General features: G+C 42.3%; 1 protein-coding gene across 3 annotated transcripts; it reads left to right on the forward strand.

The window, feature by feature from the left end:
* The first annotated feature begins 2596 nt into the window (after positions 1-2596).
* On the forward strand, positions 2597-11548 carry LOC139406603 (RNA-binding protein FXR1-like). Of its 3 annotated transcripts, none has more exons than XM_071149370.1 (16): positions 2597-2725; positions 5840-5892; positions 6123-6216; positions 6313-6384; positions 6541-6689; positions 6804-6897; positions 7008-7124; positions 7223-7393; positions 7496-7574; positions 7675-7784; positions 7906-7992; positions 8093-8297; positions 8804-9001; positions 9152-9316; positions 10278-10313; positions 10669-11548. In XM_071149370.1, exons 1-15 carry the CDS (start codon positions 2657-2659, stop codon positions 10307-10309), a joined length of 1695 nt encoding a protein of 564 aa, XP_071005471.1. In that variant the 5' UTR covers positions 2597-2656; the 3' UTR covers positions 10310-10313; positions 10669-11548. The 3 variants fall into 3 exon arrangements, with proteins under 3 accessions (XP_071005471.1, XP_071005470.1, XP_071005472.1); XM_071149369.1 differs by having other exon boundaries at positions 7900-7992; positions 9152-9331; positions 10669-10899; XM_071149371.1 differs by having other exon boundaries at positions 2654-2725; positions 9152-9331.
* The last annotated feature ends 517 nt before the right edge of the window (positions 11549-12065 follow it).

The raw sequence follows: 12065 nt of genomic DNA on the forward strand, positions 1-12065 counted from the left end.
ACTTTCAACTCCCTCCAAAGATTTTCTATGGGGTTGAGATCTGGAGACTGGCTAGGCCACTCCAGGACCTTGAAATGCTTCTTACGAAGCCACTTCTTCGTTGCCCGGGCGGTGTGTTTGGGATCATTGTCATGGTGAAAGACCCCGCCACATTTCCTCTTCAATGCCCTTGCTGATGGAAGGAGGTTTTCACTCAAAATCTCACGATACATGGCCCCATTCATTCTTTCCTTTACACTGATCAGTCGTCCTGGTCCCTTTGCAGAAAAACAGCCCCAAAGCATGATGTTTCCACCCCCATGCTTCACAGTAGGTATGGTGTTCTTTGGATGCAACTCAGCATTCTTTGTCCTCCAAACACGACGAGTTGAGTTTTTACCAAAAAGTTATATTTTGGTTTCATCTGACCATATGACATTCTCCCAATCTTCTTCTGGATCATCCAAATGCTCTCTAGCAAACTTCAGACGGGCCTGGACATGTACTGGCTTAAGCAGGGGGACACGTCTGGCACTGCAGGATTTGAGTCCCTGGCGGCGTAGTGTGTATTAATGGCACCTGTTTGAACTTGTTATCAGTATAAAAGACACCTGTCCACAACCTCAAACAGTCAAACTCCAAATTCTCTGGTAGGCTTTGTTACTTTGGTCCCAGCTCTCTGCAGGTCATTCACTAGGTCCCCCCGTGTGGTTCTGGGATTTTTGCTCACCGTTCTTGTGATCATTTTGACCCCACGGGTTGAGATCTTGCTTGGAGCCCCAGATTGAGGGAGATTATCAGTGGTCTTGTATGTCTTCCATTTCCTAATAATTGCTCCCACAGTTGATTTCTTCAAACCAAGCTGCTTACCTATTGCAGATTCAGTCTTCCCAGCCTGGTGCAGGTCTACAATTTTGTTTCTGGTGTCCTTTGACAGCTCTTTGGTCTTGGCCATAGTGGAGTTTGGAGTTTGACTGTTTGAGGTTGTGGACAGGTGTCTTTTATACTGATAACAAGTTCAAACAGGTGCCATTAATACAGGTAACGAGTGAATACAGGTAATGAGGAGCCTCTTAAAGAAGAAGTTACAGGTCTGTGAGAGCCAGAAATCTTGCTTGTTTGTAGGTGACCAAATACTTATTTTCCACCATAATTTGCAAATAAATTCATTAAAAATCCTACAATGTGATTTTCTGGATTATTTTTCTCATTTTGTCTGTCATAGTTGAAGTGTACCTATGATGAAAATTACAGGCCTCATCTTTTTAAGTGGGAGAACTTGCACAATTGGTGGCTGACTAAATAGTTTTTTGCCCCACTGTATATATAATATTATTCACATTATTCTCATTATTCTCATATGTTTCTATTTAGCTAACTACACCTGGTACATTTAGACATATGTTATGGACAGCATATGTTTCTTAATCTTGAGATATAACAATCATATTCTCCAGATGAGCTTCAATGCCATACAACTCTCCTTCCATGGCCTCCAACTGCTCTTAATTGCAAGTAAAACTAAATGCATGCTCTTCAACCGATCGCTACACACACCTGCCCGCCTGTCCAGCATCACTACTCTGGACGGTTCTGACTTAGAATATGTGGACAACTACAAATACCTAGGTGTCTGGTTAGACTAAACTCTTCTTCCAGACTCACATTAAGCATCTCCAATCCAAAATTAAATCTAGAATCGGCTTCTTATTTTGCAACAAAGCATCCTTCACTCATGCTGCCAAACATACCCTCGTAAAACTGACTGTCCTACTGATCCTTGACTTCGGCAATGTCATTTACAAAATAGCCTCCAACACTCTACTCAGCAAATTGGATGCAGTCTATCACAGTGCCATCCGTTTTGTCACCAAAGCCCCATATACCACCCACCACTGAAACCGGTGTGCTCTCGTTGGCTGGTCCTCGCTACATATTCGTCGCCAAACCCACTGGCTCCAGGTCATCTTTAAGTCTTTGCTAGGTAAAGCCCCACCTTATCTCAGCTCACTGGTCACCATAGCAGCACCCATCTGTAGCACGCACTCCAGCAGGTATATTTCACTGGTCACCCCCAAAGCCAATTCCTCTTTTGGCCGCCTTTCCTTCCAGTTCTCTGCTGCCAATGACTGGAAAGAACTGCAAAAATCACTGAAGCTGGAGACCCATATCTCCCTCACTAACTTTAAGCACCAGCTGTCAGAGCAGCTCACAGATCACTGCACCTATACATAGCCCATCCAACTACGTCATCCCCATATGGTTATTTATTTTGCTCCTTTGCACCCCAGTTATCTCTACTTGCACACTCATCTTCTGCACATCTATCACTCCAGTGTTTAATTGCTATATTGTAATTATTTCGCCACTATGGCCTATTTATTGCCTTACATCCTTTATCCTACCTCATTTGCACACACTGTATATAGACTTTTTCTATTGTATTATTGACTGTATGTATGTTTATTCCATGTGTAACTCTGTGTTGTTGTTTGTGTCGCACTGCTTTGCTTTATCTTGGCCAGGTCGCTGTTGTAAATGAGAACTTGTTTTCAACTAGCCTACCTGGTTAAATAAAAAATTAATTTAAAAAATTAAGTATGTGCCATTCAACTTGGCCTATGCGTGTACTTGCAAGTAGTTACCCCAATTTTTTAGACACTTCAATAACCCCAGCATGCATTGCATGGCCACCATGGAGGAACTGACTGTGGAGGTCCGTGGCTCCAACGGAGCTTATTATAAGGTAAATCCATGTATAATATTGATGTAAACTAACCATGATCATGTTTATAAAGCATGGCACACACATCAGTTCCCTACTATAGTTCATAAACTAGCAACATACACTAAGCTAGAGACTTGTGTTTTCAACATGTCTAATGACGGTTGGCTGGCTAGCTAACGTTAGCGACGTTAACTTCAAGACTAAATATAGTTGGCAGCTAGTCTCACTTTTCTTTGCAAGCGACCTATTCACACCCCGTTTGTCTTCGAAGAGTACACTATTAGCTGGCTAATTCAACATATAACGCTATTAAAAATATTTTTCAATGTTAGCTAACGTAATTACCTGGCTAGCATTATCAACTGGCTAACGGTAGGTAGGTAACTTAGGTAGCTAACGTTAGCAAAGCTATTCAGGTTCGGTTGCATCTTGGCTTTGCTCGTCTTGAATCAGATTATTGATCTGGCTAACTTCATGACCTGCTACACTATCTAAAGGTATATGTCCTAACCATATGCGTTATAAATCAAACAATTTAAAAGTTTAAGCTGTAATATGTAACTTTGGGCGACTTCACGAAATTCAGAGAAGTGGGTTATAGATCTGTCATTCTCATTTCAAGCCTAAGAAGCGGTAGATATGTTCTAAACTCAGCAAGGACCCTGTCTTTCAAAGATAATTCGTAAAAATCCAAATAATTTAACAGAACTTCATTGTAAAGGGTTTAAATACTGTTTCCCGTGTTTGTTCAATGAACCATAAACAATTAATGAACATGCACCCGTGCAACGGTCGTTAAGACACAAACAACTTACAGATGGTAGGCAATTAAGGTCACAGTTATGAAAACTTAGGACACTAAAGAGGCCTTTCTACTGACTCTGAAAATCACAAAAAGAAAGATGCCCAGGATCGGTACATCTGAACATCACACCTGCGGGACAGGTACAGGATGGCAACAACTGCCCGAGTTACACCAGGAACGCACAATCCCTCCATCAGTGCTCAGACTGTCTGCAATAGGCTGAGAGAGGCTGGACTGAGGGCTTGTAGGCCTGTTATAAGGCAGGTCGTCACCGGCAACAACGTTGCCCATGGGCACAAACCCACCGTCGCTAGACCAGACAGGACTGGCAAAAAGTGCTCTTAAAGGATGAGTCGCGGTTTTGTTTCACCAGGGGTGATGGTCGGATTCGCGTTTATCGTCAAAGGAATGAGCGTTACACCGAGGCCTGTACTCTGGAGCGGGATCGATTTGGAGGTGAAGGGTCCGTCATGGTCTAGGGCGGTGTTTCACAGCATCATTGGACTGAGCTTGTTGTCATTGCAGGCAAGACATCCTCCTCCCTCATGTGGTACCCTTCCTGCAGGCTCATCCTGACATGACCCTCCAGCATGACAATGCCACCAGCCATACTGCTCATTCTATGCGTGATATCCTGCAAGACAGGAATGTCAGTGTTCTGCCATGGCCAGCGAAGAGCCCAGATCTCAATACCATTGAGCACATCTGGGACCTGTTGGATTGGAGGGTGAGGGCTTGGGCCATTCCCCCCAGAAATGTCTGGAAACTTGCTGGTGCCTTGGTGGAAGAGTGGGGTAACATCTCACAGCAATAACTGGCAAATCTGGTGCAGTCCATGAGGAGGAGATGCACTGCAGTACTTAATGCAGCTGGTGGCCACACCAGCTGCATTAAGTACTGCAGTGCATCTCCTCCTCCTGACGCTTACCCCCCTTTTGTTCAGGGACACATGATTCCATTTCAGTCACGTCTGTGGAACTTTTTTAGTTTGTCTCAGTTGTTGAATCTTGTTATGTTCATACAATTATTTACATGTTAAGTTTGCTGAAAATAAACACAGTTGACAGTGAGAGGATGTTTCTTTTTTTTGCTGAGTTTGTGCTCTGTTTCTATGCTTTCCATTCGTATGTTTACTTCTGGTTTTGTACACCAGCTGAAAATACAATATTTTGTTATGGTAAATATATTTCACAGCGGTTTAGATGGTACAATGATTCCCTACACTATATGGGCTTGTTTTGTCACAAACTGAAATTGGGTGAACTATTAGAATTTTAGCAACCAGGAAATAGCAGCGAAATGTCTGTCTAATTTTTCAATTATAGCCAGCTCATTGTTTTAATTTGCTCCTCAGTTAAGTCTGTATAGGGAAACGTATTGTTAGGTAGGTAGCCAGCTAGCTGAAACATTTTTATTTCATTCAAGAATGTACACTATACACAAAAGTATGTGGACACCCCTTGAAATTCCTGGATTCAGCTATTTAAGCCACAACTTTGTGGCAACAGTTTGGGGAAGGCCCTTTCCTGTTTCAGCATGACAATGCCCCCGTGCACAAAACGAAGTCCATACAGAAATGGTTTGTCGAGATTGGTGTGGAAGAACTGGCCTGCACAGAGCTCTGAACTCAACCACATCAAACATCTTTGGAATGAATTGGAACGCAGACTGCAAGCCAGGCCTAATCGACCTGAGTGGCTGAATGGAAGCAAGTCCTCACAGCAATGTTCCAACATCTAGTGGAAAGCCTTTCCAGAAGAGTGGAGGCTGTTATAGCAGCAAAGGGGGGACCAACTCCATATTAATGCCCATGATTTTGGAATGAGATGTTTGACGAGCAGGTGTCCACATACTTTTGGTCATGCAGTGTATATTGTGAATCACCTATAAATTTGAAAAATAATTAGATATGGCCATATCGACAAGCCTTACTTGGATGTGGGAAAAGTGTCGCCATACTGGCGCAGGTAGGCAAATATATCGCAAGGAGGGATATATGTTATAAGACTAGACCCGAGTTCCACTCCGATCTAGAAACTCTGGGCTAGAATACCACAGCAGCCTATACCAGGGTTTCTTAAACTATGGGTTGGGATCAAAAGTGGGCCCTGGGCATGTGAGAGGTGGGTCGCGAGTTATGAGAATAGATCTTCTTAATTTGGGTTTTTGGAGGACGATTTCACTTTTGAGTGAAAAGGTTTTAAGAATCCCTGGCCTATACTAAAGTGTTGTATGTTGATATTCCCTAGCTATGCCAGTAACTTTTTATTTTCTGGGTGGAGTGGCGGAGTACTTCTGAACTTAACCCATGGCTGACCTTTCTCTAGGGATTTGTCAAAGATGTCCATGATGATTCACTCACTATTGTCTTTGAGAACAAGTAAGTTTTCATAGGTTCTTCTGGGGTTGTAGTGTATTTTGTAGTCATCTATGGTGGTATAATTTTGTTGATAGGCATAACTTTATGATACTTATCTAAATGTTTGTTGTTAAAGGAGAATGTAGCTTTTTTACAACCAAATCTCTGTTTGGTGTGAAGGGAATGTTTTATAGATTCTAATAGCGTGCCATTTACATGTAAAACAAAAGCTATATTGTCCTTTAATAAAGTTGGCAACCTGAGAGACAAGTTCACTTTAGTGATGTGCGGATGCCACCTCCAGCCGACGGTAAAAAGGACATCGGGGAGGGAGAAGAGGTGGAGGTGAGAACTGGCTCTCTATCTTCTTAGATTTAACAGACACTTTTTCCTCAGAATATCTCATTTAGAATTATCTCTCCCTCTTTCTCTTTCTACCAGATCTTCTCCCGGGCCAATAAGCAGGAGCCATGTGGCTGGTGGCTTGCCAAAGTGCGCATGATGAAGGGAGATGTGAGTAGTTATCTGTGGTTACAATTTCACTGGTCCCAGAATGTCATTTGCGAAAGGATGTTTTTGTAATGTTTATACTGTGATTTCCTCATCCTGATATTACGTTTGTCAGTTTCATGCAACACAAATGTAACCTGTGTTGTGTTTACTGTGTAGTTCTATGTGATCGAGTATGCTGCCTGTGACGCCACGTACAATGAAATAGTCACCTTTGAACGTCTCCGGCCTGTGAATGTCAACAAGGTGGTGTCAAAGAGCTCCTTCTTCAAATGCACAGTCCCAGTTCCTGACGATCTGAAAGCAGCGTATGTACCTTTTATTTAAAAGTAGTTTCTGATTGGGATATAGTCTAGTAATTTGTTGGTTTTTATTTACATGCATTAGAGTTCAGAATTTGATTATAGTTTATTTTACTTTAGGTGCGAAAGTGAACAAGCGCATAAAGATTTCAAAAAGGCAGTGGGAGCTTGTCGGATTGTCTACTGTCCAGAAACAAGTAACTTGGTCGTACTAGTAAGTCCATATAAGTCTGTCTGCCACTCCTCCTTCAGTACCAGCAGTTTTGTGTAGAACAAGGAATGTCTAGACAATTTTTTTACGTTTATATTCTTGTTTCCCTGCAGTCTATAAATGAAGCCACAGTTAAGCGAGTGTCTTTGCTCAGTGACATGCACTTGAGGAGCATTCGCACTAAGCTAATGCTCCTGTCCCGAAATGAGGAGGCCACTAAACAACTGGAGGTAAGGATGATTATCACAACTGCATCCTTGCAGAAATAGTTTAAACAGGATTGTCATAGACAAATCTCAATCATGCACATGATCTCTTCTCTCTCTAGAGTACAAAGCAACTGGCATCTGCTTTCCAAGAGGAGTTTACAGTCAGGGTGGACCTCATGGGCCTTGCCATTGGAAGCCATGGCAGCAACATTCAACAAGCCAGAAAAGTGCCTGGAATCACTGCTATTGAGCTGGATGAAGGGAGTGGGACGTTCATAATTTACGGAAAGGTGTGCTGATGCTTTTGATATGAGACTTTGTTATGAGTGAGCTATAGACAGTGTATGTACCACCAAGACATTTGTTTCTTAAAGCTATTATATTCTTCTAAGAATGAGGAGGCGGTTAAGAAGGCAAGGAATTATCTGGAGTTTCTCGAAGATTCTGTTCAGATCCCAAGGAACTTGGTCGGTATGTATCAAGTAGGAGTTGATACTTCCATAAAGCAAGACATTTGTGGGTGTGCACCTCTTCACACAAGTGCCTTATGGCTTCTTATTTTTTTCTTCAGGCAAGGTAATAGGCAAGAACGGAAAAGTCATTCAGGAGATCATTGACAAGTCTGGGGTGGTGAGAGTAAGGATTGAGGGGGACAAGGACAACACACAGCCACGTCAAGAAGTAAGCCCTTACTTTTTAAAAACTACTTTCCAGGTCACTTAGTAGACCAAGTGATCAGTATTGTCACGGAAACACTCTTCACCCATAATAACATCATTTTATTTGTGATGTGCTGACACAGGGAATGGTCCCGTTTACCTTTGTCGGCACTAAGGAGAACATTGGGAATGCCCAGGTGCTTCTGGAGTACCACATCGCCTACCTGAACGTAAGCATGAATCTATAGTAACAAACTCCTAATGGTCTCAGTCAGGGCTGTAGGCCCTTTTTATAGTCTGTGGGATGAGTTTGCCTGTTGCTGTCTGCAGGAGGTAGAGCTACTGCGTATGGAGAGACTGCAGATAGATGAGCAGCTGAAGCTGATTGGGATGGGCCAAAGGCCTTCATCTGGCCACCCAGCAGACAAGGACAAGAGCTACACCACGGACGACAGTGTGGCTGCTACCTCTGTGAATACCAGCCGCTCCTACACTGGCAGAGGCCGCAGAGGCCCCAACTACACCTCCGGCTATGGTGAGCGTCATGTTCACAATGATACCGAACAGACATTTTATAGATTCTCCCAATACATTTTTCAACACCTATCAGCAGGGGTTTAACCCTAAAAATACTTTAAAGTAAAACTAAGGTACTACATTCCTAAAGACAATATTGTACTTTTTACTTTTAACACCCAAAAGTACATGTTACATTTTGAATGTTTAGCAGGACAGGAAAATGGTCCAATTCAGACTTTATCAGGAGAACCTCCCTGGTCATCTCTACTGCCTCTGATCTGGCAGACTCACTAAACACAAATGTTTCATTTGTGAATGGGTGTTAGCCCCTGGCTATCCATAAATACAAAAAAAACAAGATGGTGCCGTCTGGTTTCTTTACTCAACTATGACAATTGGGTAGTCAATCGAAAGTTGCAAGACACAATCTAGGGAAGGTAATATTGATATTGGGACATAATGCTATAGCCCAACAGGAAGTTATCAGTCATCTGGTATTAAAAATATATGTTTGACTTTCAGGCACAAACTCTGAGCAATCCAATGACTCTGAGACTGATTCGGTGCGGAAGGAGGAGCTGATTGACTGGTCCCTGGCGGGAGAGGAACCGGAGAGGGGTACCCAGCCACAGAGAGACAGCAGGAGGAGAGCTGGTCAAGGGAGGGGGAGAGGACCCAGTGGCAGGGGCCGAGGAGCAGGGAGAGGAGCCTCCAACACCGGTACGGCTGCAGACACAATTGATGGGTCATGCACATGCTGATGACATTAAACATGGTTTGCATTATCCTCTATGTTTATCATGATCATGTGAATAGTTCTATGAATTGTTCCTCTAAAACTAGATATTAAACTATTTGTTAACTTTGCAGCTCTAAAGGATCGTGATGGCAACCCATACAGTGTGCTTGACAACACCGAGACAGGCCAGACGGTCGACTCCAACCTCAACACAAACCGCCACCTCCTCTCCCGCCGGACTGACGAGGACACAACAGCCATTGATGGCATGAGCGAATCGGACAAAGCTTCCCTCGGTGAGAATTGCCTTGGTAAGTCCCGCATCACCATGTCCTCGCAGTGATGACGTGATTTAAGGACTGCCATCAACGGCATTTAAACATGTGTTGTGACTTTTACCATCTCAATCAGTACCATCCACAAACTACTTCAATCCCTCCGGATAGAAGTGTCTGAGTAAAAATCACAAGCCCTGGGAGCCAATCGGATTCAACAACAAACATACTCCCATAAGCATTACAAAATACAATTATTTCATGTTATAGAAGACGGTTGACACTTCAGTGACTAAAAAGGATAGAATTACACACATTGACACCAATCCCAAGTCAATCCTCATGAAATTCACTCTGAGGGCTCTGCACAAATTCTTCCCCCACATAGATGACTCAAAAGCTAAACCACAGCTGCATAAACGTAGCAGTAGACACTGTGTTCGCCCACCAGAGGAAAGGTGGGGAACGGGCCTGTAGTTTGTTTACCAAAACCAGCATGACTGAGTGTGATTAACACTTGCCCTGGCTAGCAGTCACGTCCGTGCTTCAACCAGTAACTATTGATTTACTCTGGGAAGCTAATTTCTCAATTTGAAGCTGAATAGACACCTAGAAAAGGCATGCCACCAAGAAGTCCCATTGTTTTTAAATGTTCCCACTCAAATTCACTAACATGACCGCTACTTGTTGACTATCAATTAAGGTCTGTTTTATTTTTTGGGATTTGATACTGCTTGCCTGTATTTCTCACTTGCATTCCTTGGACTGCTTTCTAGTTATTTTTAACCACATTCTTTCAGTGTTATCACAATGTAAGCTATTTTTCTGATTCAGAGGGGTTGGGTTAAATGCGGAAGACACATTTCATTTGAATGCATTGCTGTACAACTGACTAGGCACCCCCCTTTCCCTATCATTAGCTATGATTATCTAGTTTATTTCATTACCAATGCAAGTGGTTCTAACATTCTTTGTTTTGCAGATCCCGGGCTGAATCAAAAAGCAGATAGATGAACTGGTATGTTTGAAAAAATTCTACAAATCTGACTTCATGTATCAAGCGTCTCAGAGTAAGAGTGCTGATCTAGGATCAGGTCTTCAATCTTATTCAATGTGATGTAAAATGAAAATCGGCACGCCTAATCTGAGATGGCTGAAACAAGTGATGGGGAGAAAGAACCATGGTAGTGTACGGAAACTTGCAATAAGAATGTAAATTTCTTTCTCTTGGCTTGATGTACTTCAGGGGCATAGTCCATGGAATCTACAGTATGTGAAATTGCCACTAGGCTGGTTTAAATTTTTAGCATTGTATGCCTTTGGTACATTAAGTCAAGCTTCTGTAACTATTTCTACTTGTCTGTGTCCTGCAGGGGCATGTTGAGTGTATTGCAGAGCACAGCCTCTCCACATCAGCAAAGACAGGCAATGGAAGAGGTGACGAACTAGGCAGAGCTTCCACAAAGGGCTGCCAAAGTCTGTTACCAAGGGAACAGTGACTAGCAGCCTGTCCTGAATAGTGTCTCCTAATCTACTGACCTATTAATTGTACTACATTCGTACAATAGTTATTGTACAAGCTTGCCAAAGATAGACATATGGACTTCCAGATTCTCTACTGCACTTTTCAATTCCCTAACCATGGGACACAGAGGGGGAGATTTAGCACTGAACCGAGACATGAAAAAGCATGTTTCAAGTACATTATCAGATGTTGTGCCTTGAGTAGATTTAACATAGTTGCCTGGCTGTAGTAAATTTGTCAATTATGACAAAGGTGAAAGAATCTAGTTATCCTAATATTTGTTGAGGAGCTTTGGCTGATTTTTATTTTTTTACATTTTAATATAAAATCACTTCAGACTAGGAAATGCAGTCAGAGAGGAAAAAAACCCGTTTTGCACTGAATTGGAATTTATTTCCCATAAGAAAAAAAAGCTGGAAACTGGTCTGTCAATGTTCTTGTCCCATTTTTTTTTATGCACCCACCAGAGGCTGGAATGATGGTGGCAGTAACTTGTCTCGAAGGAGCTTAATTTTTTTTATTTACAAATGTACACTATTTAATAAGCTGTTAACACTAAACTGGTGGAACGACCGTGTTTTATGCAGGTGACAATTTGGACTGAGGTCAATTTCCAGATTTTGGTTCGGTAAACTGTTTGTCTTTTTTAATGATCATTCGGGTTGTTTGATGTGCAATATGTTTTGTATGCCAGTAGTTCTTAAATAAAACCATTTGTCTTGTCAGGTTGACCTTTTTGTCCTGAGCATAAGTGAAGTACAGAGCAAAACTAGTCTCTTTTAATGTATGATTTATTTGGGCACGGTGGATAAGAGAACCCCCGGGCCCAACCAAGTACAAAGTGAACTATTGATTTAGTGATCCACCTGCAAAAAAACATGCAATTGTGATCCAAATTACATTGTACAAGCTGAATGACTATATAAAAGTACATCATTGTTTGGAAAGAGTTTTACTCGTTCCCCAACCCTCTGTCGGGGTGATTTAGAATCATCAGTTTTCTGTGGGCTTCTCTGATCTTGTTAGCTGTGGGACAGGGAACAACAATATGATTCATTAGGCAAATGGACTTTATTGTATCACACACCCAGTGAAATGTACAATACCCGACTTCTAGAAAAGCATGCAACAAGACTGTTACAATTGTACCACATGCGTGTAATGCCATAGTGTCTTGTAGAGCAAGGTTTCCCAAACTCGGTCCTGGGGCCCCACTGGTTGCGCGTTTTGGTTTTTGCCCTAGAA

This window comes from Oncorhynchus clarkii, chromosome 4, assembly GCF_045791955.1.
Source record: "Oncorhynchus clarkii lewisi isolate Uvic-CL-2024 chromosome 4, UVic_Ocla_1.0, whole genome shotgun sequence".
NCBI classification, from domain to species: Eukaryota; Metazoa; Chordata; class Actinopteri; order Salmoniformes; family Salmonidae; genus Oncorhynchus; species Oncorhynchus clarkii.